We start from the raw sequence: 27,331 nt of genomic DNA on the forward strand, positions 1-27,331 counted from the left end.
GAAGGAGGGAGCGTGTTGATGGACGCCATGGGGACTGCAGCGGGACAGTTCGTGGGGCTGTGTAACCGGGAGTCATCCTGCCACGGGCACGGTGGTTCCAGCGAGGTGCTGCAGGTATGGGGAGGAGCAGGATGCTCCAACAGAGGAGGGCTTTGAGCTCTGGGGATGCAGAGAGCAGCTTCTCTGCTGGCTCTGAGCCCTCAGTCAGGCCACAACCTTGATCAAAACAGCCCCAGCTGCTAGAAGAAACTGAGATCCAGTGCTGAAGCGAAGGTAGGCAGGGGTCTAAAGATGCAGACAGATGCTTAGGATAATTTCCACAAGCTCCCTATCAGCTCGAGTGCCAAAAGCCTTAGGGGAATTGAAGAGAGATCCTCAACTGGTGGAAACTGGTGTAGCTCCTCCCAGGGCCCACCTCTGGTCAGTCTTTGCTAGCTCTCTCCAGGTCCGAGGTTCCCATAGCTCTCATAAATAAACTCCACGGTCACCTATACTGAACAGTTTTGCCTTGCTTCCCCTCCATAAATACACCAGCACTATCTTGCAATGCCGACTTAACCTAAGCTGAGCCGCAGAGCTCCCTGACTCGGGAGCTGTCAGCGAGGTACGGAGAACCCAGCACAGCTTCCCTCTACCAACAGAAAAGAAATACACATGTACATTCACACGCACACTGCTTGCTTAGCACAGTCCATTAAACTCAGCATGAACTCTGGGCCCAGCCGTAACCCATGATATTTATGAATATCTTCCTGTAAAGGATGTGGAAGAAGAATACAGCTGCTGTGGAGCCCCTACCCTCCCTCCCCTTCGCTCATATCTCACACGTAATCTCAGCACTGTTCCACGTAGCTGGGGCTGGCAGAGCAGGGTCAGCTCCTGGCTGCTTCTCCATTCTGCGTAGGAAAGAAGAGGACAGGACAGGAGAAATGCTTTTGCCCTCCATCCCATGGCCTGGGAAAGGCCCAAGTCCCACTAGGAACATATCAGTAGGACTTTCCCACTGAAGCCTGGCTCCAGCACGGGCTGCGGCCGTGCTAGCTGCTGGCCTAGGAGGTGTTGCTGGATCTGCACAAAGCAGGGGGAGATTTGTGGCTGGACCTGCCGCAGCCCCCAGCAGGATGCTCTTTTTCGGAGCAGTTGCAGGGGCTGCAGCACAGAGGCTGCTGCAAGGGCTGTGGTTGTCCAGTGCCTTTTGCATCCTTCCCTGAGAAAAGGGCAAACATATGATACCGAGGAAGAGTTGTTACAGCTTATCAGCCTGCATGACACAAATATGCTTCTTCCAGTTTAATTTTACAGTATCTGTGTTAAAAGGGACTGTCCCTAGTACCTGGTCCCTCTAGTCGTCTGAGGAGGGAGTGTGATAGAGAAAAAACACGGGGATTGATGGTTGCTGACTGTTCTTACTTCAACTCTTCAGGTGCCACCCAAAATCCAGAGGTTTGCACTGCCCATTTTGCTCTTACCTGGGGCAGAACAACCCAGGATGCTCCCAAATTAGGAGCCCATGTCCTTAAAAGCTGTACATGGAACGGTGTGCCCAGGAGCCCCAGCTGCAGATGTGTCTCTCTCTTGGGAAACAGAAAGGACCTGGTTCTGATCTTGTATTTAGGAGAGGCTTGACTGGTACAGAGACCGTGCTGAGGTGTTGGTGGTGCTGAAGAGATTGGGACCAGACCTGTTGTCCCCTTGTAGCTTCATCCTGCCAGGAACCGATGGGAGATGTTGCTGGAATGTGCGAACAGGAACACCCACATTCATAAAAGAGCTCAACCACCACCAAATGAAACTATCAACCTAGCAAGAAGATGGGAGTTGCCATACCCTGACCTCATTTAGTGGCCTCATCTGAGAGACTCTAGTGACAAGATTATTTTAAGGCGCCTTTTCCTGTGCTGCTGTGTTCTGCCTCCCAGCTACAAAGCAGCCTGCCCGTGCCAAGCACACTTAGCGTGTCCCACACTGCTGCTTCCCTGCCATGCCAGTCACCTGCCTCAAGGGTATTCATAGGGCACAACGGCTTCAGGAGGCAGCTCAAGGAGACAGAAAACCCTTTCAGACCATCTCCTTCCCATCCCTGCTGTGCCCCATGTCACTTTGGAGTTATTGGCACAGACCAAGGGCTCTCCCTTTTGTCTGATAAGTCATTGTGTGGGGTAACACTGAAGGGTCTGCTCTCTCCCCCCCTCCTTTTGAATAAGCTGCAAAGAGCTTCCGAACTGTCCAATTAAAATAACCCTGGGACAAAAATAGGATGAGAGAGTGCTACTTTAAAAACAAAACAATTAAGCAAAGCCTATCCCTTCCCCTTCCCGGAGGCTCCTATGGAAGTGGCGGCTTTTGAGCCAGAAATCACTGCTGGGTTGGGTATTTCTGGCACTCGAACCCAAGGCAAGCGATGACCTCCCAGTGCTGGCTTTGGAGGAGAGGCTGCACCGAGCGATGGCAGCAGATGAGACCAGGCTTGCAGGCACTGACACGTCTCCCCTCAAGGCTAATCTCGCCGTAGCCTGTGGAAGAGCAAAAATAAGATTGAGTGTGGGAAAGAGCTGAGCAGATGTTGGCACGAGCTGCACCAGCAGCCAGCCAAACCTGGTGGGGGGCCGTGCAGCAAGCACCATTTCGGGCCTCAAGATGGCGAAGGGAGAATGGGTTTGGTCTTGGGCTCACGGATCCGGGTCTAACACCAGTTCCCTGAAACCTGGTGCTGACATAGCTCCACGGCTGCGGGACCCCTGGCAGGTAAGGGTTAGGCTGTCTGCCTGCGGATTGCGTGGCTGCACTCCTACCAGGGATCCTCAGGTCGCAGGTTGAAGACCAGCTGCTGCTGCCGAGAATGCACACAACCAGTAGCTACACTGAGCAGTTGTGTCTGGAGTGTAAAAGCCTTGCCGATCACAACAGTGCTGCTATAAATGTGCTTCTGTATTTCAGAACTCTTCGCTTGAGCTGCGGGATGACTGTCCGTAAAGTTACGCTCAAAATGCCCAGGGATCGAGTGCTGGGTACATAATTTCAGAAGCTTATCCTGCAGGGAACACGTTACTTGAGCCCCCCTGCCAGCTGAAATCATTCTCGGGTGAAACCAGGGACTAGCATAATCACTGCGGTTGTCACAGGAATGCCAGGGGTAAACTTCTGGCTTCAGTTACATCAGTGCAGCACCAAATTAACCTCATGCTTCTGTTCCTGAGGTCCCTTTGTTGCGGTTGATTTTCCTGCCACAACATTCTTCCTTTCAACTCTTTTAGCTCATGTGAAAGATGAAAAAGGGTCTTACAGTCTTGTCATGAGGCTGGCTCTTTGGGATTCCCTCTTGACTCAGCACTGCCTGGGCTCTTCCCTTGCCTCTTTGAGTGGTATCCCTATGAAACATACCTAGGGCTTAAAATAGTCTTGCAAGCTCTTCCCCATGTGCGTTCTGGAAAAGCGAATAGCCCTTATGCAAGCATGGGAATTTGTCTTACTCCTTTTGTTTCTCCAAACTCTGGTCACAGGATAGCAATACAGACTAAGCTGACATATTATTCTGAGAAGAATTTGAAAAGCTGGAAATAATTTTGTTTCCTTTGTTCTAGGAAAGGGATCCACATGGCCCTGCCAGCCCTCCTTGTTCGGGGCAGAATGAACGGGTTGCTAGCATTCGAGCCGCGTCCTGGCCCTTGCTGTTTCCTCTGGAGGAAGATGAGCACAGCAGAGGAGGAACTTCACCGGTCAAGGGGGCTTGCACAGGGACAGCATGTTTCAGTGTTTTAGCAGAAAGGCAATGGCATTGGTGAGTCTGTGCAGTCGGTTATTTATTTCCCCACGTGGAACATCAGGGACAAATAGAGCTCTGACGGTTAATGCCAGAGTTGAGAACATTTCTGTGGTTTTTGAAGGTGTTGAGTGCCAAGTGGCCAAGAGCTGCCCTGGCAGGAAAAGTCTTTTTTCCTTACCTCCCTGAAACATAGCCAGGCTCCATAGTTTTCATTTTTCCTATCCCCCCTTTTTTGAGGTCAGGAAACTTTGGGCTCAAAATTTTAATAATTTTAGAATCCCCAATAACTGTTTTTTAACAAAGCCTCTTGACCTAACAGATTGGCCTATCTCTGCCAGGCAGGTCATTAATTTCCAGTCTAATGCACCAGGGAGAACATTGTGAAATGACTGCATAAAGAGGCATTAGAGTAAAGATGATTTGGGGCTATTTGCCTGGCAAAGAAATTGAACTAGCTACGGCTTTTCTTTTACCTGACTCATGACTGTATTGCAGGGGTCAGATTGGAAAAACAAGTGAATATTATTCACCTACAGCCTGCTTTCAGACCCATCTCTGTGCACCTCTGATGCCAGAATGACATCATGCTTCTGGGGGTGAAACAATTTAAACTATAGAGATGAAAATTACTGGTTTCGATGACTTCCTTAAAAAAAACAGCAACAACAACATCAGACTGAGGCTTTGTAAAACTGTTTTGAAAGTGGCTGTTGCTGCATCTCTTGTGTAAAATGGTAAAACCGCTGAGTAGTCTATCAGAGTGGCTGTTTTACCAGCAACAGAGTGTTTTAAAGGCTGTGGCAAAAGCCATACTGCATAAAAAGGCTGTGAACTTAAAGTGCTTTAAGCAGGTTTGTAACAGTAATGCCATTGTGCCTATACATAAAAGCGTATGAAAAAAGCAGCATTTGTAGGCAGAACTAATAGCGTTTCACTGCTAGCTAATAAAACTGTCACCTCTAAATACACCAAGAGGGATTCTAACATTACACGAGTTTCTGGGGGAGGAGCTAGGGAGCAATTGTTTGGGACGGGGCTAGGGGAGGGGAGAAGCGGCAGGTTGTACTGAGAAGTAGCAGGCATCATGCAACATACAGGCAGAGCAGAGGGTGACCACTGCACAGCACTGACTCTGCTCCCATCAAAGTTCCACTAGATGCCTCGTGCAGGTTGCAGCCTGCTGAAAAACATCATCTTCCTCAGCCTGTGTAAGTTCAGGCTGTCTGAAGGCAGCGATGGCTGCAAATACAGCCTCTTTCCTTACCAATTTTTTGTGAAATTATGCCATTTTTTATAACAAGTCTATTCGTGGAGCTTTGGACTCGTGTCTTTTTTAAACATTTGTGATATGAGATTTCTAAAAAATCTACTACTGAGAAAACAAATGAAAAAAAACACAACAAAACACAATTGTGAAAGACCGGCCTCACAGATGAGTGACTGTAGGGAAAGTAAAGAATTAAGAACATGTAAGTGAAAGTCTGACACCACAATTCACAACTTACTTTGCATCATTGTTTTTGTGTCAGCGTATAACTTACAGCAGGCTCCGCAGATCTTTGGAGGAAGATCAAGTTCTGTAATTAGCAGTGAAATAGTTGGCTTAGAGCTAATTGAAAGGTGTCTGCATTCCAAGGCTAACACTCCCTTCAGCTGAGAGAAGTCTCTGCCTCTCTCAAGGTGCGAGACTTGTGTTAACGCTGGCTCACAATTACAGCCCCAAGGGCTAGAAAGCTAATCAGACTTGGTGCTGGGATTCATTTGTGCCATGCGGGAACAGGCTGGGGGGAGCCCTGCCTGGCCTGAACTTGTGGACCCCACTGACCTGTGCCTCCGAAGCCTGCCCCTCTTCTGCGTTGGGATCAGCTGTGAGAGAAACCAAATAACCCAAGGATCCCCTCCAACCTAAACTGATCACCGATTCCCTATAACAGGCTGGAGCTTTTCCAAAGGAAAGGTGTGGGCTGGAATCCCAACCCCTGCCGAGGGAGGCACAGGTCCTGCAGGCCGCTCACCCCTCCAGGCCCTGCCAGCCTGGTGGAGCTCAGGGGCCTGTGGCTGCCTGTCGGGCTGGGTGAGGTGTGCGGCTGGGGGAGGTTTGGGGACACCCGTTCAATTCAGGAGAACTGCTCTGAGGGGCTGAGTCCTGGGTTTTCAGGGCAGAGATCCCTGGGGCTTAGGTGATGCCAGAGCTCTTAGTGTCTATGCTCACTGCACAGTCAGGGAGTTGCAGGCCCGGTGATTAATGCAGTAGCCAAAAAATAGAGAGACCTCTCTTTAGCACCCTCTCTTTCATAAGTCCTATTATTGTGAGCAAGTCCTTTTGTGCCCCATCCGTGGAAGTCCAGTGAGGACCAGATCCTATAAAGGACGGAGTGCTTCTCAGGTACGTCAGAGGTGTGCACCAGAGAAGTCCTCTAGATCAAAAGGCCTCCTTAAATGAGCCTACCCAAGTCTGCCTTAACTATACCCTCCCTCCCTGCATTTTTCCTTCAGGATAATTAAGCATGCAGTAAGTTAAGAAGTGGAAAAACCCCAGGAAGCATCTATTTCACAGGTGGGTGCAGCTGACTCTTTCCTCCTGGGGCCTTTTCCTCCTGCGGATCTGTGCAAGCCAAAAGCCTGGGCACAAACGCTCCTGGCCATGGCTGTGATTCACAACCGTACCCCAGTTTCCCAGGCAGCAGGCGTCTCAGAAGATCACTGGTTATTACGCTACCCAGTGGAGACCTGTGCTCGCCTGCGGGTGATAGGGACGTTGTTATTGCACCCTGCCAAAACGGGGGCACAGAGAGATTGCCCTTGGCTTTGGATTGCCCGTGAGGTCTGGTTTTCTTGGCAGACCATTGACCGGGTTTTTGGGCCCTGGGGCACTGCCTGCATGAGCACACCGTGGTGCTGAGCGTGTCCTGGTGCCCACACTGCCTCCGGGTGTGGGGCTGCAGCCACAGCCGGGGCTGGAGCAGCGTGCCCAGGTTAGGCAGCGAGGCTGCAGCAGGGCTGCCTGTCCTACCAGGGGCTCTAGTCCAGGGCCTGGCTGTGCACAAACTTCTGCCCTCCTGGATGAAGGGAGATGTTCTCTGCTCACAGCTGTAGCTATCAAAAGCTTCACCCCTTCTGTAGCCAGGATCCTTCAAGGAAAATAAAATATGGTAATGTTTGGGAAGGTGTTTTTTTTGCCATGTTTACAGGAGGTTGCAGCCGGCCGGGAGGCAGAGCACACAAGCTGGGCAGAGGAGCCCTTGTTGCAGGATCTTGATCATTATTTGCATTATTTGGGTGAAATCCTCCTGCCTGAGTTATGCAAGAAGTCGGGTCAGCTAGCTGTGGTGGTCCTTGCTGGCCTGAGAGCCTCCCAGCTGGCTGTGTCCTGGCTCGGGGCGAAAGGCCAGATTTCTCACAAGAACAGAAACAGGGCAAAAGGGAGGGAGAGGAATGTCAAGTGCTCCGATTCAAACCCAAGGCCTGCTTTTCTTTTCTTTCTAAGAGCTCAATGCTGTGGTACGCTGCTCTGGGATGACTTCTCGTTGCAGTTACGTCCTTAGAGGTGGTGACTTTCTTACTCTTCACCTGTTCTGAAGCAGGTGAGCAGTATGGTCTGGGTAATGGTGTTATGCATCGATCGATGGGGTTCAGTGTCGTTCCTGGTAGCCCCCCTGGGTGCCCTTGGTTTTGTGCTCCGTGGTAAGCTGCAGAAGTGGCTCTTTGCCTCCCGCTGTGATCAGGCTCTGGGGGTACTTTTTGTCTGGCAAGCTCTGTACCTAAGCACTGTCTCTTTCCAAACTTGTGATGCCAAGAGGCATTATATATTTTCTTCCTTTATAAGGGCATTGAGAGGCACTCCACCCATCCCAAGTTTTGTGACCCTCGATAGGCTTTGATTTCACAGTAAATCCTCAAATAAAAGGAGTGTTCCTCCCAGCACTAAAATAACCAGAGACTTCATCAGTGAACTCTGCAGCCGGGGACAAAATTTGTGCTGTGCTCGGCTCCCATAGAAGATGGGCACAACAGCATGCCCTCGGGCCGTAGGATCTGGTGAGGGAGGCTGAGAGGGGAATCCTAGGTCTGCAGAAGCCACAGGGTGTTGTCTGTGCGGTTGGGATCTCATCCCAAGGCTGTGCTGAAGCGGGGAGGGAAGGCTTTTCCTGCCCTTTCCATCCTCAGGGCAGGGTAACCTTTCCCACCCAGGCTGGAGTCGGATGTGCTGCAGCATTTAGCCTTTCCTGAGCTGTGATGCTGCCTTCGTGTGCTGCTTTCTCATGACAATTCACACTAACATCGTGGTACAGTTGATGCATATGGAGCAAAGGAGCTGGATGGAGCCATCAGAAGGCAGCTCAGGAGCTTTGGTCTTCCTCCACTGATTATAACGAGAGCCTAGAGAGATTAGGCTTCTCTTGTAGATGCCTTAATTAAGTGCTGAAGGATTAGGTGGCACGAATCTGATCCCAGACATCTGTCTAGGCTGGGGCTGAATTAGCACTGAACTTGAACTGCAAGGCAGTTCTGGAAGAGACCACCGCAGCCAGGGGGTCAGAGTGATTACCTCTGATCCACTCCATCAGTGGCTTTTGCTCAGACCGGCCAGCCATGTGAACAGGAACCGTCCTGGAAGGAGCAGTCCTGAGAGCCACCAGCGTGTCCCATGGGTGACTGAAGGGCTGGGAGGCAGGGGACAGTCCTGGCGGACTGAGTGAGCACCATGCCCTTTACCATGCTGCTTGCTCTGTTTTTTAATTTTGGTTTCCGCAGGGAGAGTGCCACTGAGAGAGATCAGAGCCAAAAAAACCCTGTGTGTTTGCCTTATTTTTATTCTTTAAGCTTATGTGATGTTTAGCAATTATCTAAATGTCGCCTTCTTTAATTACCGTGAATTCAGGAGAGCCACTGGCTGGGCAGGGTGAGTGAGCCCAGAACGTAACAAGGTGAATTAAACACCCAGTATTCTTTGCTCGGGGGAGATTTTAAGCAGGGTTGACATCTTCATCCCTTCACCTGAAACAGCTCATGCAAAAAGAAGAGCTGTAAATTGGTGTTAGCTTGGGTTTTTTCTCCCTTTGATCATTTGGAGTCACTCAGCCCTCGTGTTCTTCTTTTGGCTCCTGGCAGGTGACATCCTCGCTGGGGTGAGCAGCTCAGCTGCTAGCACCAGGGTGAGCTTGGGTTGTCCCAGTGCCCTAAGAAAGGATTGGGCCATGAGCACAGGATGCTCCCAGCGATCTCCAGCTAACATTGTCCGTGCCCTGCTGCTCCCTGACCTTTTTTTCAGTTTATAGTAAAAAGGTGCCTTTGTGTTAGACTTGGTCTGGGCTCTGAGAGGCATCGTGGGCTTTTCCATCCCCAGAAATCCTCATTTGGAGGGTTCTGGCACAGCGCCTGGTGCTTTGCAGTGAAGAGCCTGGGGCAAGGTGTTGGTTCTGTAACTCTCTAAAGGTCCACGGGCGTCCAGCCGCTCGTCTCTGAGCAGGGACGGGCACAGCAGGCTGGCAAAGGCAGAGCTAAGGTGGCTTGAAGGCGGAGCAGGGTTGCAGCTCAGGACTCTTTGCTGATGTTACTGTCCTGGGAAAGTGAAAGCAGTCAGGTGGATGATGATGAGTGGCCTGGTAAGGGCGTTTTATAATTTAATTATTCTTTATTTTTGTTGTAGGTTGGAAACTTAATCTGCTGTTGTATTGCTGGTCCAGAGCTGAGTATTCTCCGCAAAGCTCCTGACAGGTGAGTGAGTATTATGGTTTTGCTTGAACAGTTCATTTGAGGTCATGCAGCAGATTTACACCAAAAGCAGAATTTGGAAAATCCCAGCTCAAGGTGAAACTGTTGCTCTTGGGCAAGGAGCAATACATGAATCGATCTATGCATTAAGCACTGTCCTTTCAAAAATACTCAAATATGACGCTTTCAAGTGCCCAGTATGGTTTGGAATTCGGCTGTGGTTTATGTTCTTGCCGTGTGAGATGAGAACAGAGGTGTGTAGCACTTTATCCCTGTCTTATTTATGAGCTGTGGGAGAACATCTTGCAAAATGTGAGCAGCTAATTTTAGGCGGCAACATAGTTTAAGGTGCCAAGCCTTCCAAAAAGGGAAGGAATGTATATCCAGCTAGACAGCCTTCAGCTCCGAGCTGCTCTAGGGCACTGGACATTCCTGCACCCCAAGGACATTAAATCTCCTGCGTGCAGACAGAATCTTTAGTTGTGACATGAGAGGTAGCTGTTAGGGAGGTGATTGTGAAATCCCTCTTCTTACAGAAGAGGAAAAGGAGGTGCATCTGAGGTGTTTTGCACCGTGCTAATGCTTTCCAGCCCCAAATCCCCAGGAGCTTTCCAAGTGTTAATTAATTAAGAGTCAGAGTTGTCTGATTTCAGCAGTGGACGAACAGCAGCATAGGGAGTGGGGAAGCTGAGATGATTTGCACAGAGACCTAAAGGGACTGGAATAAAATGCAGGGCTCGACTGCCAGCTAACATGCTTTATACTTGGAGGGGGGGAAAGAAGGAGGCTGAATGTATAGGACCTGCTACACACTCCCTATAGTTTTCTTTGTCTTCTGTCCTACTTCCCAGCACACTCTGCTTGGATGTGGTAGGGACCCTATGGCACAGCACATTCTATGTATGCTCCTGCCCTCTGCTTTATGTTGGCCCAAAGTAAGGTAATACGCAGTTCTGGCATCACTTCTACCCTGGGAAGGTCCCCGAGCCAAAGGCACGACTCCATCTTCTAAGGCTACTCCGTGCGCAGTGCAGAGGACCACTGTCCGGTACCCAACCTGCTCTGTCCCATCCCAGGCCAGCGAGGACTAAGAGTGCCCTCTGCTGCACTCATTCTCCTCGTCTTTTCATGGCAGCGTTGTGCTTGCTATTTGAGAATAAACAAACCAACTATTTAGTACACAAAGCAGCTCTTTCATATTCTAAAGGTCTTTTTGTGCAGGTGGTGCAGAAGCCAGGTTCTATATTTCAGCGGCAAACAGAAAAGATCATGCCCTGAGATAAGACCGTGTGCTATCCCGTATCAATCCTGAGGCACAAATAAAGTGCTACAGGGAGCTGCTGTCCTTTATCAACAACCTTCACCCTGTAGCTTTTCATTGCCTCGTAAAACAAACTGCTCCTCATTGCAGGAGTCCAGACATCTGTCTTCATAGTCATGAAGCTTTCATTTCTTGGAGCTGGTGGCAGCAAGCACTGGTGATGCGCAGTCAGATGTGGTACCTACTTGCTGCTAACAGTGCTGAACTTTCCATCTCTCACTCCTGTTCAAAGCGGAAAAAAGAAATGCGAGCCATAAAGCTGTCCTTATTCAAGTTCCCAGCTCTTGCAGCCAAAAAAGAATGGATGTAAGTAGGGGGGGAGCTCAAGAAAGCTGTCCCAGGCTTCATACTTTTGGAGTTAGAGGGATAAATTAAAAAATAATAATCCTGCTTTTACTGGGATGTGATTTACCCATGCGGAAAGTAACCGATCTGCAGGCTCCGCCAGCAGCCCCGTAACTGCCAGGGCCACAGGAATCTGCTCGTGTTCCCTGGAATTTGGACATTTTTTGTTGCACCCATTTCGGGTTGCTTTCCAGATTGTCACTCAAGTGCAGGGCACGCCCCCTCCAGGAGGCTATTTAAAGAGAAGCTGATGTGCAACTTTCTCCAGAGAGAGACGAGAAACTCCGAAGGAGAAGGGAGTGAGAGTGAGCGAGTCAGCCGGCAGCCCGAATCCCGGCAGCCCGAATCCCCTCCCTCCCCTTGACTCGGGATGTCCGGCAGCGTGGGGACGGTGACCTGGACCCTGTTCCTTCTCCTCCTCCTCGCACCTGGCTGGGTACGTATTGCCCTGCAGCCGCTCCGTTTGCTCTCTGGGCATTGCAGCTTCTTGCTTTGATGCATGCGAGCGCTTCAGGCTGAGTACCCCTCCGCAGCTGCCACCTGCCTCCGGAGGTTTCCCGGAGCGTGGCTGGTAGCAGGGCAGTGCAAACGCGCGGCGTAACTCATCGCGCTCGGGGCTGCGCCGTGCGTAACGCCCGGCATCTCGGGATCTCTGAGCTCCTGGCAAATGTGGATGGGTTTTGTTTCACTTCACTCCTGGGAGCTAGAAGCCAGCCTTGGTTTACGAGAGGGAAGGATTGGACAGAGAGAGGTGAGATCGCTGGGTTTACAGCACTGCAAGGAGTAGCCTCATCCCAGTTTCTTACCATCATCATCCTCCCCCAGCTGCCACTGAATCTACCCATTTGTCCCTGAAAACAGTGATCCGAGGAGGAAATTAGACTGCAGCCTCTCCAGGGCAGGGCTTGTATCTGTTTTTTGTGTAAAAGTGCTTGCACAGAGCAGCTGATTCTGCTTACGACTTTTGTGTGCTGCTACAGCACCAATAATAGCAGGAACATTGCCGCAGTCATTAATGTCCTCATTACCATGAGATCTAAATTGCAGTAAGGGCCTTTCGGATTGGGGAAGAAGTCAGGTTCACAGGCAGAGCCACTGCTTTGCCAGGCTGGTTGTGCTGATAGCTGCAATAACGTCTGGCTGATAAGCTCTGATTGCTCCTGGCAGCGCTCAGCAACGTGCCAGCCCCTGTCCTTCCGGGAAAGGTGTCCTGGGCACCTGGCACAGCTGAGATCTGAGGGTAATTTCTGCTGTTTGGGGTCGTCATCTTGTTTCTTGCGCTGGCAGCATCGTGCCAGCCATATAAACACCAGCAGTGAATCGCGTGGCTGTGTCACTTCATCGCTGATCAGGGATGCTGTCACTTGCCCTAAACCTTGGAAATGGGGCTTTCGGCTTTCTTCTATTCCAAGCTCTGAGAGTGATGTTCAGTGGACAGAACGAGGGAACGAGAGCTCTTCCTCCTGGATCTGCCTCTCGGGGTGCTCAGAGGTGAGAGCAGAACCAGGGTGCCAGCAGTTAGGTTTGGCTCAGCCTGGGGAAGTCTCTGTGCCTCTGCTCTCTGCCTGCAAAACCAGGGTCGTGGTTCTCACCCCTGGGAAGGGGCTGTGCATGGGGCGCTGCCGCAACCTGGGAAGGTGCCTCGAGCCCTGTGGTACAGGGAAGGCAGGTGTTATCCCTGATAATTGGGTGTTTGCAGTATGTGAATAGCTGTGTTTTGACTGCTAGTTCTATACCAGGCTTGGAGTATGAAAGAGAACCAATTATGTGTTTATTGCATTACTTCTACCTCGCAGCATTAACCCCTGGCTCCCAAGGCGCTTTTCAAGCAGCCAGCTCAGCTTCAGAACGCCGCTTCCCAGCCCTTTGAAGGCAGTCGTGAGCCCAAATGCATTTTATAAATGCTTTTTGGTTTCGCCCTCTGAGCTGGTTCCCTGGGCTCGTACGGACATAGAAGAGGAATGAGAAGCCATCCCTGGCAGTGCCACTGAACTGCTGCAGCGGTGTGGGCTCTTGTCCCCCAACTCACACCTTCACCAGGGTGTAGGGGAGAGGTTTTAGGTGAATGTGAAGCAGGAGGCACGTTCTCACCTCTTTTCCCCCCAGGTAGCTGGGTTCAGCCCGCAGGGCAGGCAGGAAGCTCGTTCTGACTCAGCTGAGCGGACAGGACCCGGGAGGAGTGGTGGGAACACGTGGAGCACAGACACGGGATTTCTCTGGCCAGGATGAGTTTATTCCCACTGGGGCGTGACCATCGCTCAGGGTCCCGTGAGTGGCGGGTTCACACGTGGTGTTTGAGATCAACACGAGAGCTGCCAGCAAAGCCGGGAGCAGCGGGAGTCAGTATTCTGGGCTTTAGCCCTAACTCCATAGCCTTGGTCTGTCATCCTGGTTCCACTGCTCTTCAAGTCCCCTGAAATATGTTAACAGAAACAAGATCGAGGCTGTTGTGAGTCTGAAGTTAGTGGTGGTAAAAGAGTGTAGTTTTAGGGACAGACCCATCAGCAGAGGGGAATGAAATGTCAGGTCTTTAGGTGGAATCCCTCCGCACCCAGGTGCTAGGTTAACAGTTGGACTTGATGATCCTGGAGGTCTTTTCCAACCTGAAAGGTTCCACGATTCCATGAGATGTTGGTCTTTGTGTTTGGGTTGGTAGCAGAGCCTGAATGTGAGCACTTGCAGTTCTTTGGGAGCGTTTGGGTGGTTTCCACGCAGTACTGAAACAACTCCTAGAAGCAGCCCTTGAAAATAATACAGGCTGGAGAGTGCTCCGTGGAAATGCAATATAATCCATCATTTAAGCTCCTTGAAATTGCTGTGAAAGCAAATTAAGTAATGGAGAACTCTAGGAAGTTGGTTCAACGTTGACTTTCTACCAGATGTTCCCAGCTCGAGGAGTTCCCCTCGCCAGCCAGTTATTCAGTGCTCGCAGTCGGGAGCGCATGAGCCAAAAAAGATTTCAGCTCATTCTCTGCTCTCCTGGGCCTGTGAGAGGAGCAGGAGTTATAAATAGCGTGAGCTGACTTTGCTCAGCAATAAAACAAGCAAACAGGAGTCCCAACACACCCTGAGGCCAGGTGGATGGGGTGAGGAAAACAGGCCCAGCTGAGCTGACTGATAGGAAAATCTCTAAATGGTGAAAAAAAACCCTGCAAATGTGGCCAAAATGGGCCTGTTAAGCTGCGCTTTTGTGCCCGGGTGGGGGAAATGAGGCACAGAAGAAACAGGGGTGCAGTCAGCCAGCAGGTCTCTGATCCATTGGGGGGCCTGAACCCAGATGTCCTTGTGCTGAGAGCAGCCGTAATGCAAGGAGGAAGCGGAGCTGATTGCACACAGAAGGTAAAGCCAGGTGGGCTGGTTTCTTTGGGTTACTTCTCAGAGGAAATAAACAGCACCAACAATGATTAATGAAGGCGAGAAAGAAAACTTGGTTGGGTTTAATCCCATTGGATTCTTTGTTGTCCTGAAAGAGGTTGTTTTGGTTTGGCTTTCAGTAGGAGAGATATTTTGAGAGTGCTTCTTTATATGGCCTGTGGCTGACATCGCGCTGGAAAATGCTTGTTGTTGTTTTTTTTCAGTGCATGAATTGCATCTTAATATAGGCCCCGTGTTAGGAATGCTTTGCCTCTCTTATGATCTCATGTGCCCCCCACCCGCTCATTCATGGTTAAATAACACGTCCTCTTGGCAGCTCCGGCAGCCGCATACATGAAGAACAGTAGGAAAGCAGTTCTGTATTTTTAGCGTCTTTTAATGCACTTCAGCAGCTGGGGAGGGCTCCAGATGACATGCCAGCTCGCAGCGAGTGGTCCGAGGACCGCAGTCTGAGAACAGCTGGGCTGCAGGCAGGAGAGGCTTAGTTCCAAAATACTTTGCACCAGGAGTTTTCAGGGAGAATTATGCTGGTTCCCTCTGAGCAGGGTAAGGCTCTGGGAGGTCTTGTGAGCGGAGATTTAGGCTGATCCCTTTCCTATGCCACACTGTGGCGATTGTTGCAGAAGTGTAAAGCAGTTGGCATCTCCTGCCCCGTGTGAGCTAAAGTCAGAACAGCTGCTTTGGGCAGCAGTCAAACAGCTGGAAAAGCTTTACTACTGTTACTGGTGACAAACACAATATCCAAGGAAGCTGTTTCGCAGGCAATGGCTGGATAGGGCATAACAAGTGCAAGCAGAGCTGTACCAAGATGGTTTTGCCTCCTGGCTCTCTCTGACCCAGGTGTCCGTCCTCCCCAGTGGCTGCAGCCCCTTCCTGGCTGGATGTCTCGGTCCTGTTGGGCTCCTTCCTCTCCACCCACCCTGTTTGCAGCTCTGAGCGCAGATGCATGCGTCGTGCAGGAGCTCGCAGCGATGCAGGACCCCAAAATGTCTCGCAGGTGTCAGCTGCCATCTGCACACAAGGGTTGTACCAGCCCTGCGGCAGCTCCCCAGGGCAGCGCTGCGGGTTGGTGCCCTCACATCCCTCTGAAACTACCTGGGGAGCTGTAGCGGGCAGAAGCTGAACAGGGGACCAGGGTCAGTGCCCGGATTTTTCCGAGGAGGTGTAAGAGGATCCCAGAGACCGTATGCTATGCATCTTTCACAGCTGTGGTTTTAGATCTTGCCCAAATCTGGGGACACGCAGAGCTGAGCCTGGTGCATGCACTGCGAGCTGATTCAGGACAAGGAGGCCCCAGAGTGAGGCACTGGAGAGCCCCTGGGATTTCTGCAGAAGGCAGCCCTCCTCCAGCCACAGCCGCGTCTCTGTTCAGTGTCTGGAGTGGCCCAAAAGCCACGGGCGGGCTCCAGCAGGTGGGCAGCCCTTGGGAAATGCTCCAAGCAGGGCAGCCGCCAGGGCCCAGGGTCCCAAGGAGGGTTGCTTGAGTGTGCTCCCTGCAAAGGGGAGGGGAGAGCACTCTTCTGGGAATACCGAAGACAGCGCAGGATCCAGGGGGCAAAATGGGACTCAGGGGTGTTTCATTCAGTTTTCAGCCCTGCTGGTAGACTTTGGGCAAGGCTTTTCTCTCCATGCCTCGCTTTTCTCATCTTTGGGCTGGATCTAATGATGCTACTGCAGAGCGCTTTGATGTCTTTTCCTGAGCAGGGCCGTGTAAGAATTGCTCGCTGCTCGTGCTTACTCTTTTATTGCTTCCAAGGCAGCGGGGGGCTGAGCTGCGCGTGGGACTCCAAGCTACCGCTTGCCTCGTTTGTTCTGGCCCTGCTCCCCAGAGGCTCCTTTTCCTTGAGCTCCAGGTGAGTTAGGGATGAGGAAAAGACTGGCCTCGTGCACCCTCGGGAGCTGCATGTGCTGGCTGCACCCTGGGGCACCCCGGCGAAGCCGATCTGCCCTCCCTGCTGCCGGGGGCTGCGGAGGCGAGGGGGTGGCCGTGCTCGGAGCAGCTTCGTGTTTTGCATTTCTCTGCCTGGCTGGTTTGTGGGAGACTCACTCTCTCCGTGGCTTGTCTGCCCTCCAGGTAGAACCGCAGGCCTGCACGTACCCATGCCAGTGTCCCTCGCAGCCTCTGCAGTGCCCTGCTGGCACCAGCCACGTGTTGGATGCCTGCGGTTGCTGCAAGGTGTGTGCCAGGCAGCTTGGCGAGCTCTGTTCCCTTCAGAAGCCCTGTGATCATCACAAGGGACTCTACTGCGACTTCTCCAAAATCCACAGAGGCAGCGGGATCTGCTTAGGTGAGAGATGTTTGTTCTGTTGTTGTGCAGTTTTCCTGTGGCCCCTGCAGCCCCCCCAGAAAGCCCCTGGCGCTCAGAATTTCCCACAGCGCTTGGGGATTCAGCCAGCGTCACGTTGTGAGACCTGTGCCAGTCCTGCGAGTCCACCGATACGCACCCAAACTACTTCCTTCTGCAACGAAGGCCGTTTCCAAAGGCACGGCTGGGGGCTTGGGGCTCCCCTCTGTCCCTGGGACATTATGGGAAAGCCTCTAACCCTGTAGTGCCTGCGGGTAAATATCAGCCAGCTGGGCCTTTATTGGAAAGTGCTGCTGCTTGTAAAACCTCACCCAAAATCTCACTGCCTTGCGCTGGAGACTGGCATTTTGCACTCGACCGCTTACGTGCAAGAGGCGTAACGCATTTCTGGCTTTAGCACCTGGGTGGAAATAGGTGAACAGGTCATTTGTAAAACGGCGTGCACGTGGAACCTGAGAGTCACCGAGCCAGGTAAACACAAACACAGACCTGTTCTCCCCAGGTTAATCCTGGTGCCTCTTCCCAGCATGGAAAGAATTGTTGCTCTGGTCGTTCAGTAGCTATTTTTAAAGCATGCAGAAATGTATTTTGGTATAGAAGGAAAAAATGTATTCTGTCCGTCTCCTGTTCGTTGTTAAAACCAAGATTTACCTGCCTGTCTCTGCCAGGTGCTGACTATTTTTTTTTTAATTCAAGCTTTTCAAAATAGTCAGGAAGACCTGAGGGCAGGAAGGTCGGTGTGAACGCTTCGGGAAGTGTTCAGCCACTGCACATGGCTTCTGTGGAAGTGCTCAGACTCTGACCTGAGGCAGGGCAGTTGGGAGTTCTGGGGGAACCACACTGTCTTGCAATGCCAGGATCACATACAATTGTTTCTTTTTAGCCTAATTAATGACTATAACTTGTAGAAGGTGTTTTCTCCTTCTTTTTGGGATGTTTCGGTAAGTTATACTTCATTTCTTTCCCCAGTTATTGTGATCTTTAGAAGCCATGTGAGCTTCCTTGTGCTTTCTGTAGGCATTGGTGCACCTAAGAGCTGATGACTGAAGCTCAGTAAGGCCAACGTAGGTCTGATAATACCCAGTGGGTGTAAACTGCCTAATTAAGGCTGGAAATGAAGTGTGCCTTTGCAGTAGGAAAGGTAGCTGAATCATTGGGATGATTTACTCGGGTGTGGAGAAGGCCCCATCTCAAAGACTTTGCATGAAGACTGGATGTTTTTCTTAAAAAAAGAAAAAAAAAGAAAAGAAAAAAGAAGAAAAAAATGCTTCCTATTCACTGTGAGGTACGGGCTTGATGCACAGATCTCAGAGTGAGAGTCACAGCTCTCTGCTCTGTAGAAAATCAGACTTGAAGGTCACAACGGTCTTTCCTGCCTCTAAATGAGAATTTAAAGTCTTCATGGCGAAAACCCCAGGTGAATACAGAGCAGGACATCTCCCTAAATTGGACCGAGGATTTGGGACATGTCCTTGGGCAATGTTTTTGTAACGTCCACGCTGCTTTCTTGGAAGATGGGGAATTCTGGAGGCAGTGAAGGCAGGTGAAGCTGAAGTGATAAATGCAATGAATGGTAGGATCGGGTTGTGTGAGTAGAGAAAAGAGGGCTTAGAGGAATCCAAATAGGAAGATACAGGGGGAGCAGGAGGAGCAGAGAGGTGTTAAAATAGCATGGGGAAAGCTCGTGGGTTGGGTGCCAGTGGTGCCAAATGGAGCTGGTAAATAGCAAAGAGCCCCCTCTGTCCACTGCTGCCATCCCTTTTGGTGCCTTATTGCGTCGGGTCAACGGGAAGGCGAGGTCGCCGTAGGGTAGGAAGAGGCATGACGAAATGATTGGGTTTTGAAAACATCATGAAGTCCCCGAGCAGACTGCCACGCGTTGGGTGGGGAGGGAGCGGCGTCAGCGGCTCCTCGGGGAGGGAGAGGGCTCGGGCTAAACAAGTGAGAGAGGGTTTAAAAATAAGTCTGAATGGCCCCGCAGAGGGAAAGTGGACGGCTTCCACTCTGATGGAAAAAGTGAAGGGGTTGAAACTTCTCAGTAAGAGCACAGGAGTATTTTTATACCAATGGCACTGAAAAGAGCTGCGAGTTGAGATCCAGCGCTGGTGAGAAACGAGGCAGTAGCAAACCAGGAGGATTTGTGTCCCCTCGAGGACGAGGAGGGATGGAAAGAGGCTCATTTTTTGGGCCAAACACTTGGTCGGAGACAACGTTCTGTTCCACGGGCAAGCAGGACTAAGGGGAAAATAGATCAGGTTTCCTGGTAAGCCTCCTCAAGCCGCCAAGAATCCTTCATTTTAGTTACTTCCCAATAAATGTTTGCATGGATTTTTTTTTTTTAGGGATCAGAATCGCAGAAAGCGGCAGCTGACTGTCCAAAAGCAGGATTTCTGTCCTGTGAACAACTTCTGAGATTTCAACATTTCGCTTCAGACTGAAGACAAAAAAAAAAAAAAATTAAAAAATACCAACACTTTCCGTGAATTATTTGGAATACTTGTTTGGCTGTGCCAGAACTTTCTAATTTGGTTATACCAAAATGTTTCATCTTGATATTTATAGTATCTAAAATAATTACCCAAGGAAAACGTTTCCCACGGTGGATACTGTCCAATGAGTATTTTGGTTTAGACATGAGCTATTGTAAGAGCATAAAGGAAATCTTTGGTATCAAGTTGAAATGCTTCAGTTGTTTCTCATTGAAAACATTCACAAAATTGGTCTGTGCTTGCAAAGCTTTTAATCAAATCAGAATTTTCTGCTGGAAAACTTCTACAGGAAAACTTTGGGCTAATACAAATGTAAGAACTCGTGAGCGTTGTTCACACCTGCAGACTGAGGATTGCTCCTGTGTGTACGATATTGTCGTGATTCCCCTTTTTGCTCATTTAAGTTTTATTGGGAAGGAGTGAAAAACTCAGAGGAGGGCTGGCAGGGAGAGGTCTAGAGATCAGAGTGAACTGAGAGAAAGAGAAAAATTGTGGCAGGAAGGAAGACCATCAGAGGAGTGCAAAAGGTCATAAACTCAGTGTGGTGTTTTGTAGGTCACCTTTAGATCTGTGGGAGAGCTGCTCTTAGGAGAAGCCCGTAGCCTTTTGGCCTCTTAAGACAACTAGGAGCAGAGCTGCTGGCTCCTGTGCCTCGAGGAACGCATCTTGCACAATGCCACGGGCTGGGCACTCTGAGCCCCACGGGAAGACCTCTGACTCGACGTGGAGGGCTGTGAAGAGAAAGCGTCACTTGGTGGCTCATCCAAGTGGGGCAGAGGGTCTGGTGGAGCGTTTTGGGAGGTCTGGCGCGGCTGGAGCCACTTCCACAAATCAACGTCAGTAACATCCTGGGGTCAGGGAGCCAAATACTCAACGTGCCAACTTGTGCTGCAGCCAGCCCTGGGATCGCAGAGTCGGGGAGGGTCTGCACGTGGGGCTTGCCCATCGCCAGCAGCCCCTTAGCCCCCGAGGCAGAGGCCGTGCTGCCAGCCCCTACCATCAGCTCAGCTTCTCCTCTTCCTCTTCCTCCAGCTCACGAGGGTGCGACGTGTGACCTGCTGGGCAAGATCTACCACAACGGGGAGAGCTTCCAGCCCACCTGCAAGCTGCAGTGCATCTGCATGGACGGGGCCATCGGTTGCATCCCCCTGTGCTCTGACGACCTGCGGCTGCCGTCCCCCGAGTGCCCCAACCCGCGGCGGGTGAAGTTTCGCAACAAATGCTGCGAGGAGTGGATCTGCGAGGAGGGCAGCGAGGAAAACCGCTTCGAAACAGCCATGGCAGGTGAGAGATGGGGGGGCTGCTGTGACGGGCAGGAGCGGTTTGCTGGGGGATAGAGGCAGAGCTGAGCTGCCTTCACTCACGTCTTGCGTCACTTGAGCTGGTGACAGCTCATCCCCTGGCACAAAGCGAGCAGTCTCCTACTCATCGTCCTCTAGAGCTGCCAGGCATCTGCTGGGGACGCGTGGCTCCTGTAGCACCCTGGCCTGAGTGTCTTGCAGCACCTAGAGCAGCAGAGGGAAAGTCAGGCCTCAGAGGAGCTGTAAGATGGCAGGATTGAACCAACCTCCCTGGACACTGCCCACCCCAGCTGCGTTCCCAGTTAGCTTCATCTGTTCCAGGCTGAGGGACGGAGGTGCAGCCTTCTGGGTGCGTGGCTGTGTTGTGGGCACAACGCGTTGAACTCCAGAGCTGCTGAGGCCTTAACGGCACTGAGTGGAGGCTCACACGCCCCCTGATACTGCAGCAGAACTGGCTGCCATCAGACTGTGGCAGGAGCTGTCCCTGTGCTCGCCTCTGTGCTCCTTCTGCCAAGAGCTGAGCGCCTCGTGGGGTGGGTCAGTGCCAGCTGCTCACCTTTGCTACTGTCCCTGAAGAGCTGGACCAAGCTGGGAGCAGCCACGGTCGTCTGCCCGGCTGTGTGCCACGCTTTGTCCCAAGCCCTGAACCTTGCCTTGTGTCTTTTCCTCTTGGCTCAGTTTTCAGGGAGGATCCAGCACGCAAGCCGGAGCTGAACAATGTGCAGGAGAACTGCTTGGTGCAGACCACCGAGTGGAGCGCCTGCTCCAAGAGCTGCGGCATGGGCATCTCTGCGCGGGTCACCAACAACAACCCCCAGTGCCGCCTGGAGAAGGAGACCCGGCTCTGCATGGTCCGGCCCTGCGACTTCCCCACGGAGAAGACCAAGGTACCGGCTCGGGGAGTGGGGACACGACACCGGGAGTGCCAGGGACCACCTGGTTAGCTGCTCGTAAGGCATAAGCCTCTCTTCTGGGGTTTGCTCCACCGTCTCTGTGCCTTCCTGCCCAGAGACAGACAGTGCACAGGGCTAGGTGGGCATTTGGTTACATTCCTGTTAGCCCATTTGTTGCTGCTCTCTCTCCCTAGAAGGGGAAGAAGTGCGTGCGGACCCCGAAGCCACGCCAGAGCCTCCACTTCGAGTTTTCGGGCTGCACCAGCACCCGTTCCTACCGGCCCAAGTTCTGCGGCAGCTGCACGGACGGCCGCTGCTGCACCCCGTACGTCACCAGCACCGTGGAGGTGGAGTTCCGCTGCCCCGAGGGGGACTTCTTCCAGAGGAAGATGATGTTCATCAAGATGTGCTCCTGCCACTACGACTGCCCCCGAGACAACGACATCTTCCTGGCCACGTACCACCGGAGGATGATCGGAGACCACGTCAAGACGGAGCGGCAGTAGCCCCCTGCGTGCCAGATCCACGGGCCGAGGTGTCAGGGGGGCTCTGCATTGCTTTTGTGGCTGTGTCCCGGGACATCGCAGCCTCTTCCCCCTCTGTGAGGGGCTGTGCTCTTCACGGCAGCGCCGTTCGCCACCAGTGGTCCCGGTGGCCGTGCTGACAAGCCAAGGTGCCTGGGGGAACAGCCCCTCCTGTCCCAGGCTGCTGACCTGCAGCCCGTGGTTGCCCAAAGGTCAGCGAGGGAACTGGAAACAGGCTCGAGCTGCAAACTTGATCCATGTTCCCATAGACGAGACGGGAGAGCGGATCAAAGCCGCATGGCTCCAGCCTGTCTCCAGCTGAGAGCACGCTGGGTACAGTTCCCCGTGGCCGCTGGCCTGCCAAAACCGTGGCAAACCCAGAGAATGAGACGGGGGAAGTCCGGGAGGCCTGAGCTAGCGCAGGGCTCTGCAGCCTCTTTTCCAGCAGAGCGGGGCTCTGGTGGGTGCGGATGCGAAGCGTCTTGGTGAGGAAAGTGGTCCTGGCCCCCTGCTGAGCTCCTGCTGAGCCTTTCATTTATTTTTGGCTAATTGGACCCAACAAGTTGGCAACATCTCTCCCCCATCCCTCTGCCCACCTTTCCCCCTGCCACCTGCTTTCCCACCGGCAGCTTTGTTCCAGACCAGTTTGCTCCCGGAGAGGCCGGATCCTCCACTGGGTGGCTTGTCCTACAGGCAGCTCCAGGCTCTTTTTTTTTTCCTATTCAATTCCTTTTAGCCTCATGTGCCCGTGAGGATGACAGCAAAGAGGCAGAAGGGAGCAGTGAGCTGTGCAGTGTCCTTGCAGGAGCCCCGGTGTGGCTCGCGGCCTCCTTCAGAAGATCCAAGCCCAGGAAGGATTTCCTGTGGAGAAGAAAGGATTCAGCCAGGCTGCAGCTCTGCCTCTGGTGTTGGCTGCGCTCCTCTCCCTGGTGCCTGTTTCAGACCCAGGGAGCTCTTCCAGCATGAGGTGGGGGTGAGCCAGGCTGCCTGTCTGAAGCGTGTCTCCTGTGGGGGCTGCTCATGGCAGATTTTAGCGCAGCGAGGAGCGTTTCTCTGGTCCCAGTCTGCAGTCACTTCAGAAGTGGCCGGGGGAGCCGGGCTTTGCTGGCTCACGCGTGCCCGGCGGGGCTGCGGCTGCGTTTCGGCTCTGGAGTCTGCTGCCTGTGGGTCAGGAACTGGAGGAGCACGGTTCAGCTCATTCATCTCCCTGGGGAGTCTCAGGGGCTGGCGAGAGCAGTGCCTGGGTTTGTAAACGGAGCGGGGCTCTGGCGTTAGGCAGGGCCAGGGCCAGTCCTTGGTGCTGGGGTTCTCCACGTTCCCTGCTCGCCACGGACCCGTGCTGAGCCTCGCAGCCGGTAGCGACCCGGAGCCGGCCACTGGCATCCCCGTGAGCCCCCGGCCAGGCTGAGGCTGCCCCGTGCATCTGGGCAGCTTCGTGTTACCTGCCGAGGCCACCCGACGCATTTAGTCTGCTGATTTCAGCAGAAGCATCCAGGTGAGGGCCTGACCTTGCTCCTTAACCCTTCCCTGCCTTCACCCTTCTATCATCGCTGCAATGAATTCCTGTCCCAGCCGGGCAGGAGCAGGGGCTGCGCTGCGGCACTGAGCCCTGCTCCATCACCGCTCCCGTTTTGGGGCAGAGCTCAGTGTCAGAGGAGAAACCGAGCTGCTCACAAACTTGGCCACCAAAACGCCGCCACGAGGCCAGCGTCCTGCATCCGCCTCTCGCTCTCAGCCTGCGGAAGCTCGCGAGCCTTCAGCCTCCTGTTACGTGTAATCAGTTATAACTGTAAATAATTCACAGGATTATTTCTGAGGTTGTTTCTTTCCTTTGTAAAGCTCTTTGTACAGTTTTTGTACCCTGTTATCGCAACCTTGCTCGGGGCCTCTTCGTGATGGAGATTTTCCCCTTGCCCTCCACTTCGGGTCTTGACTTTTCTCCTGCTGTTTACACGGCTTCTGAGCGTAAAACTAAGCCAAGGCTGCATCTCACTCACCGCTAATAAATCTATTTTGTATATCCCTGGCAGCATCCCTCTGGGCATGGCCCCAGCCCCTGGCCCTGCTGGGATCGGTGCCCTCAGGGCTGGCAGCAGAGGGGTGGGGGGCCCAGGAGGCGTCCTGTTCCCCCTCCCAAAACGCAGTGGTGCTGAGGGCAGGGTCACGGGCACCTTGGGGCACCCAAAGCGTGGGTGCCGCTCTGGGGGTGACGAGCGGAGCCCTCCCTTCGCTGCTTAACGACCTGAAGCCCTTAATACCCGGTTAAAAATAACCCCGGCGGCAGATGTGCGCAGAAGTCGGCGATAACAGGGCCAGAACGCGAGGGGCTTTGTGGCGGCTTAGCGGCTCACGCGGCCGGCCCCTCTTGTGGCTGCCAGCTCTGCCCCCTCCCAGGCTCCCTCTGCTGCTGGGGTGGGCTTGGGGCTCCCTGGGGGCGAGCCCCCGGCACCCCAACTGTGCGCCCTCGCTCCTGCTGCACCCAGCCTTTATGCTTTGGGATCCCAGGGAGGAGTTGCTGCCATGGGGGATTTTTGTAAGGTTTTTTATTACCCCGCTGGGGCCCTGTGCCTCCGCCTCCCTAAGTGCCAGTGGGGACACCAGGGCCCCCTGGGGGCAGCACCCCCAGCCCTGGGGCCGAGCTCCCCGTGGGCAGGGCTGGGAGCGAGGTTCCGGAGGCTGCTGGGGTCGAGGCACCCAACGTGGCCTCCGTCCTCCGCGGCCCAGTGGCAGCACGAGGCCACCTCCGGGGCTGTCCTGGGGCCCCACCGCCCCTTATCGGCCCGTACCGCCCGCCGCCTGCGCGGCCGCGATAACCAGGGCGGGGCCCTGGGCGGCTGCCGGGGGTAAGGCAGGGTTTGGGGGTAAGGCAGGGTTTGGGGGGGTCCTCGCCCTGCCGAGGAATGAGCGGCTGAGGCCGAGCCTCGGCCCCGTGAGAAAACACAGAAATCGCTAAAAATGAGCCCAAAACCTCCCCGAGCCCGGTGCCCTGGCAGAGGCCGGAGCAGGGAGGCCAACGCCGGGCCTCCGCGTGGGGAGGGGCCGGGAGGACCCCGGGGGAGACCCCGGGGGGATCCCCGAGCGCTCCGCTCCTTATATGGTTCGGCGACGTCACGGCGGCGCTCGGAGCCCCTCGCCCCTCTCGGGGACATCCCCCCCCCCGCCCCGTGACGTCACAGCGCCACCTGCACGCCCCGCCCACTGCAGCGCCGCGGCGGCGGCCCCGCCCCCCCGGTGTCGTGGGCGGGGCGTGCGGCGAGGAGGGGGCGTGGTCTGGCGGTGCGGAGGGGCGTGGCCTGGCGGCGCGGGAAGGCGTGGCGCGCCGTGACGTCACGGGGGCGGGGCCGGCGGCGCAGGTGGAGGCAGCGCGGAGCGGAGCGGCCCCGGGCCGGTAACGGCGGGGACCGGGGGGGGGCACCGGGAGGTTCCGGAGCCGGGGGGGGGGGGCGTGGGGTGCTCGGGGGGTGCCCCCCGTAGTGGGGGGGTCCCCGGTGGGGCCGGGCCGGGCGCGGGGTGGGAGCTGCGGGGGGGTCCCGGTGAGCACGGGGGAATCCCGGGGGTACCCCGGGGGTACCGGGGGGCAGCCCCACGATCCCCCTCAAACTCGGGGTCGCCCCCCGAGGGTCCTTCCCCTGCCCGGCTCCGGCTCCCCAGCGCTCCCCCCCCCCGCGCCCTCCCAGCCCCTGCCCGCAGCCGGGTGCCCGGTGCCCCCTCGGTACCCCGGTCTCCGCCGGGCAGCCCTAAAGCCCCGCCGCCCGGTTTGTCCCCGCGCCGGGCGCTTCGCCTCCCCGCTTCTCCTTCCAGGCCGCGCTGTCGCAACCCGGGGAGCGTGCGGCGGCACCGAGCGTCGCGGCCGGTCCCCGTCCTCTCCCCTCGTCCCGCGTCCCGCCGGCCTGCGCGGCCCCGGTGCGGGGCCGGGGCCGTGCCCCGGTGGGGGCTCGCCGGGGCCCGTCGGTATCTTTAGGGCTGTGTTGCAATGGGGGGGGTGTGCCTTGGCTCGCCGCTGCGCCGCAGCCGCCTCCACGCCGCGGGGTTGCCGTACGCCCAGGCTCTCCCCCGGGGCCGAGGGCTCCGAGGCCGGCAGGGCCGGTGTCGGGGCGCCCGGTGCTGCGTGGGGACTGGGTGGTGCTGGGCCCAGCTCGGCACGGGGCTGGTGGCAGGAGACCGGTGCCGTGCCCTGCGTCAGGTCACGCTGCGCGAAGGGGCGCCTTGCCACAGGGCCGTGACTTGGCACGGGGCACGCTCGTGTCCCCTTGTACCAACGTGAGCAGAGCTGGGGGGAACGGCTGGGGGGGAAGGGCTGGGGAGGCCGGAGGGGCAGGAGTCCCTGCCAGCCCTCCGCTTTCCTGCGCTGAAGCAAGTTGGGGTCTTGCAAGGTGCTCCCCAAAACCCTGCCCTCTGCTGTGCCCATCTTGAGGCTTTAGCGGAGGCACAGCTGTGGCTGAGAGCCGGGGCCGGTGCTGCTGCTCTCCTCCGTGTCCTCTTTCTGCTGGGTAACCGGGTTAGTCGTGGGAGTAACTTGCGACCGCGCCAGAGTTTCAGGTGACACGGGGCTGAGGTTCCCTGCGCTGCGTAATCCTGCCTTCACCCTGCGTGTGCCCACGGGTGTGCAGCTCCGCTGCGCCTGCCCCCCCAGGCAGAGCTTGGGTAAGTTGGGAGCGGGGCCCTTTGCCCCCCTCGGGTGCGCAGCTCCTCTCCGAGTGCCGGATCCTGCTCAGACGCGTTCTTCCCCAGCTCAGCTCAGCACCGCGGTCCCTTGTGTTCCTCACCCGATGCGGGGCACGTGCTGCTTCTGCGAGTCGTGATGGAAACGGGGAGTTAGCGGCAGCGAGAAGTTCCTCCGCACATCCAACTCCTTCCCCGTGGCTGGGCTCAAGCTGTTCTGCCTGTGGCACGAGCCTCCCCCGGCTGCGCGCTGTGCCTTCCCTTTCCCTTAAGAGCATCTCCAGGCCTGCTTGAGAGGGTTTGAAACCCTGCCGAGACGGAAAGTGCCTTCTCATCCGCGGCGGGGCCGCTCTGCGACGTGATCGGAGCGGCCGCCGCCTCCCGGTGCGCAGCCTGGCTGCTGCGGGAACTGCCTGCGAGCAGCGGCACCGCGCCACACGTCCCCGGCCGGCGCTGGTTGCTCGTAGGGCGAGCGGTGTCAGTGGTTCTCTGAGACAGAGGTCGCAGATCAAATACCCAACAGCTTTTTTCTGAGCTTCATCTGTGGCCGTTCCCCGGGAGGAGAGCGGGCCGCTGATGGTCCTTACCCCGCAGGGCAGCATCCCGCTTTCGGTGCGGGGCGGTGTTTTAGCTTTGC

The 27,331-nt window shown here is 54.7% G+C and overlaps 1 protein-coding gene across 1 annotated transcript; it reads left to right on the top strand.

Moving 5' to 3' along the window:
• LOC121058813 (CCN family member 2-like) lies at positions 1-22,859 on the top strand. The gene is made up of 8 exons (XM_040534827.1): positions 1-114; positions 3,582-3,778; positions 9,414-9,481; positions 11,413-11,580; positions 16,594-16,807; positions 20,347-20,598; positions 21,294-21,502; positions 21,703-22,859. The coding sequence occupies exons 4-8, from the start codon at positions 11,515-11,517 to the stop codon at positions 22,012-22,014; spliced, it is 1,053 nt and encodes a 350-aa protein (XP_040390761.1). The 5' UTR covers positions 1-114; positions 3,582-3,778; positions 9,414-9,481; positions 11,413-11,514; the 3' UTR covers positions 22,015-22,859.
• Positions 22,860-27,331: the final 4,472 nt, after the last annotated feature.

The sequence above is a fragment of the Cygnus olor genome, chromosome 23, assembly GCF_009769625.2.
Source record: "Cygnus olor isolate bCygOlo1 chromosome 23, bCygOlo1.pri.v2, whole genome shotgun sequence".
NCBI lineage: Eukaryota > Metazoa > Chordata > Aves > Anseriformes > Anatidae > Cygnus > Cygnus olor.

Coding starts and splice junctions, on each gene's coding strand:
- LOC121058813 (XM_040534827.1), top strand. CDS start 11,515: ATGTCCGGCAGCGTGGGGACGGTGACCTGGACCCTGTTCCTTCTCCTC. Junction 20,599..21,293: donor CTTCGAAACAGCCATGGCAG/GTGAGAGATGGG, acceptor CTCTTGGCTCAG/TTTTCAGGGAGGATCCAGCA. Junction 21,503..21,702: donor TCCCCACGGAGAAGACCAAG/GTACCGGCTCGG, acceptor CTCTCTCCCTAG/AAGGGGAAGAAGTGCGTGCG.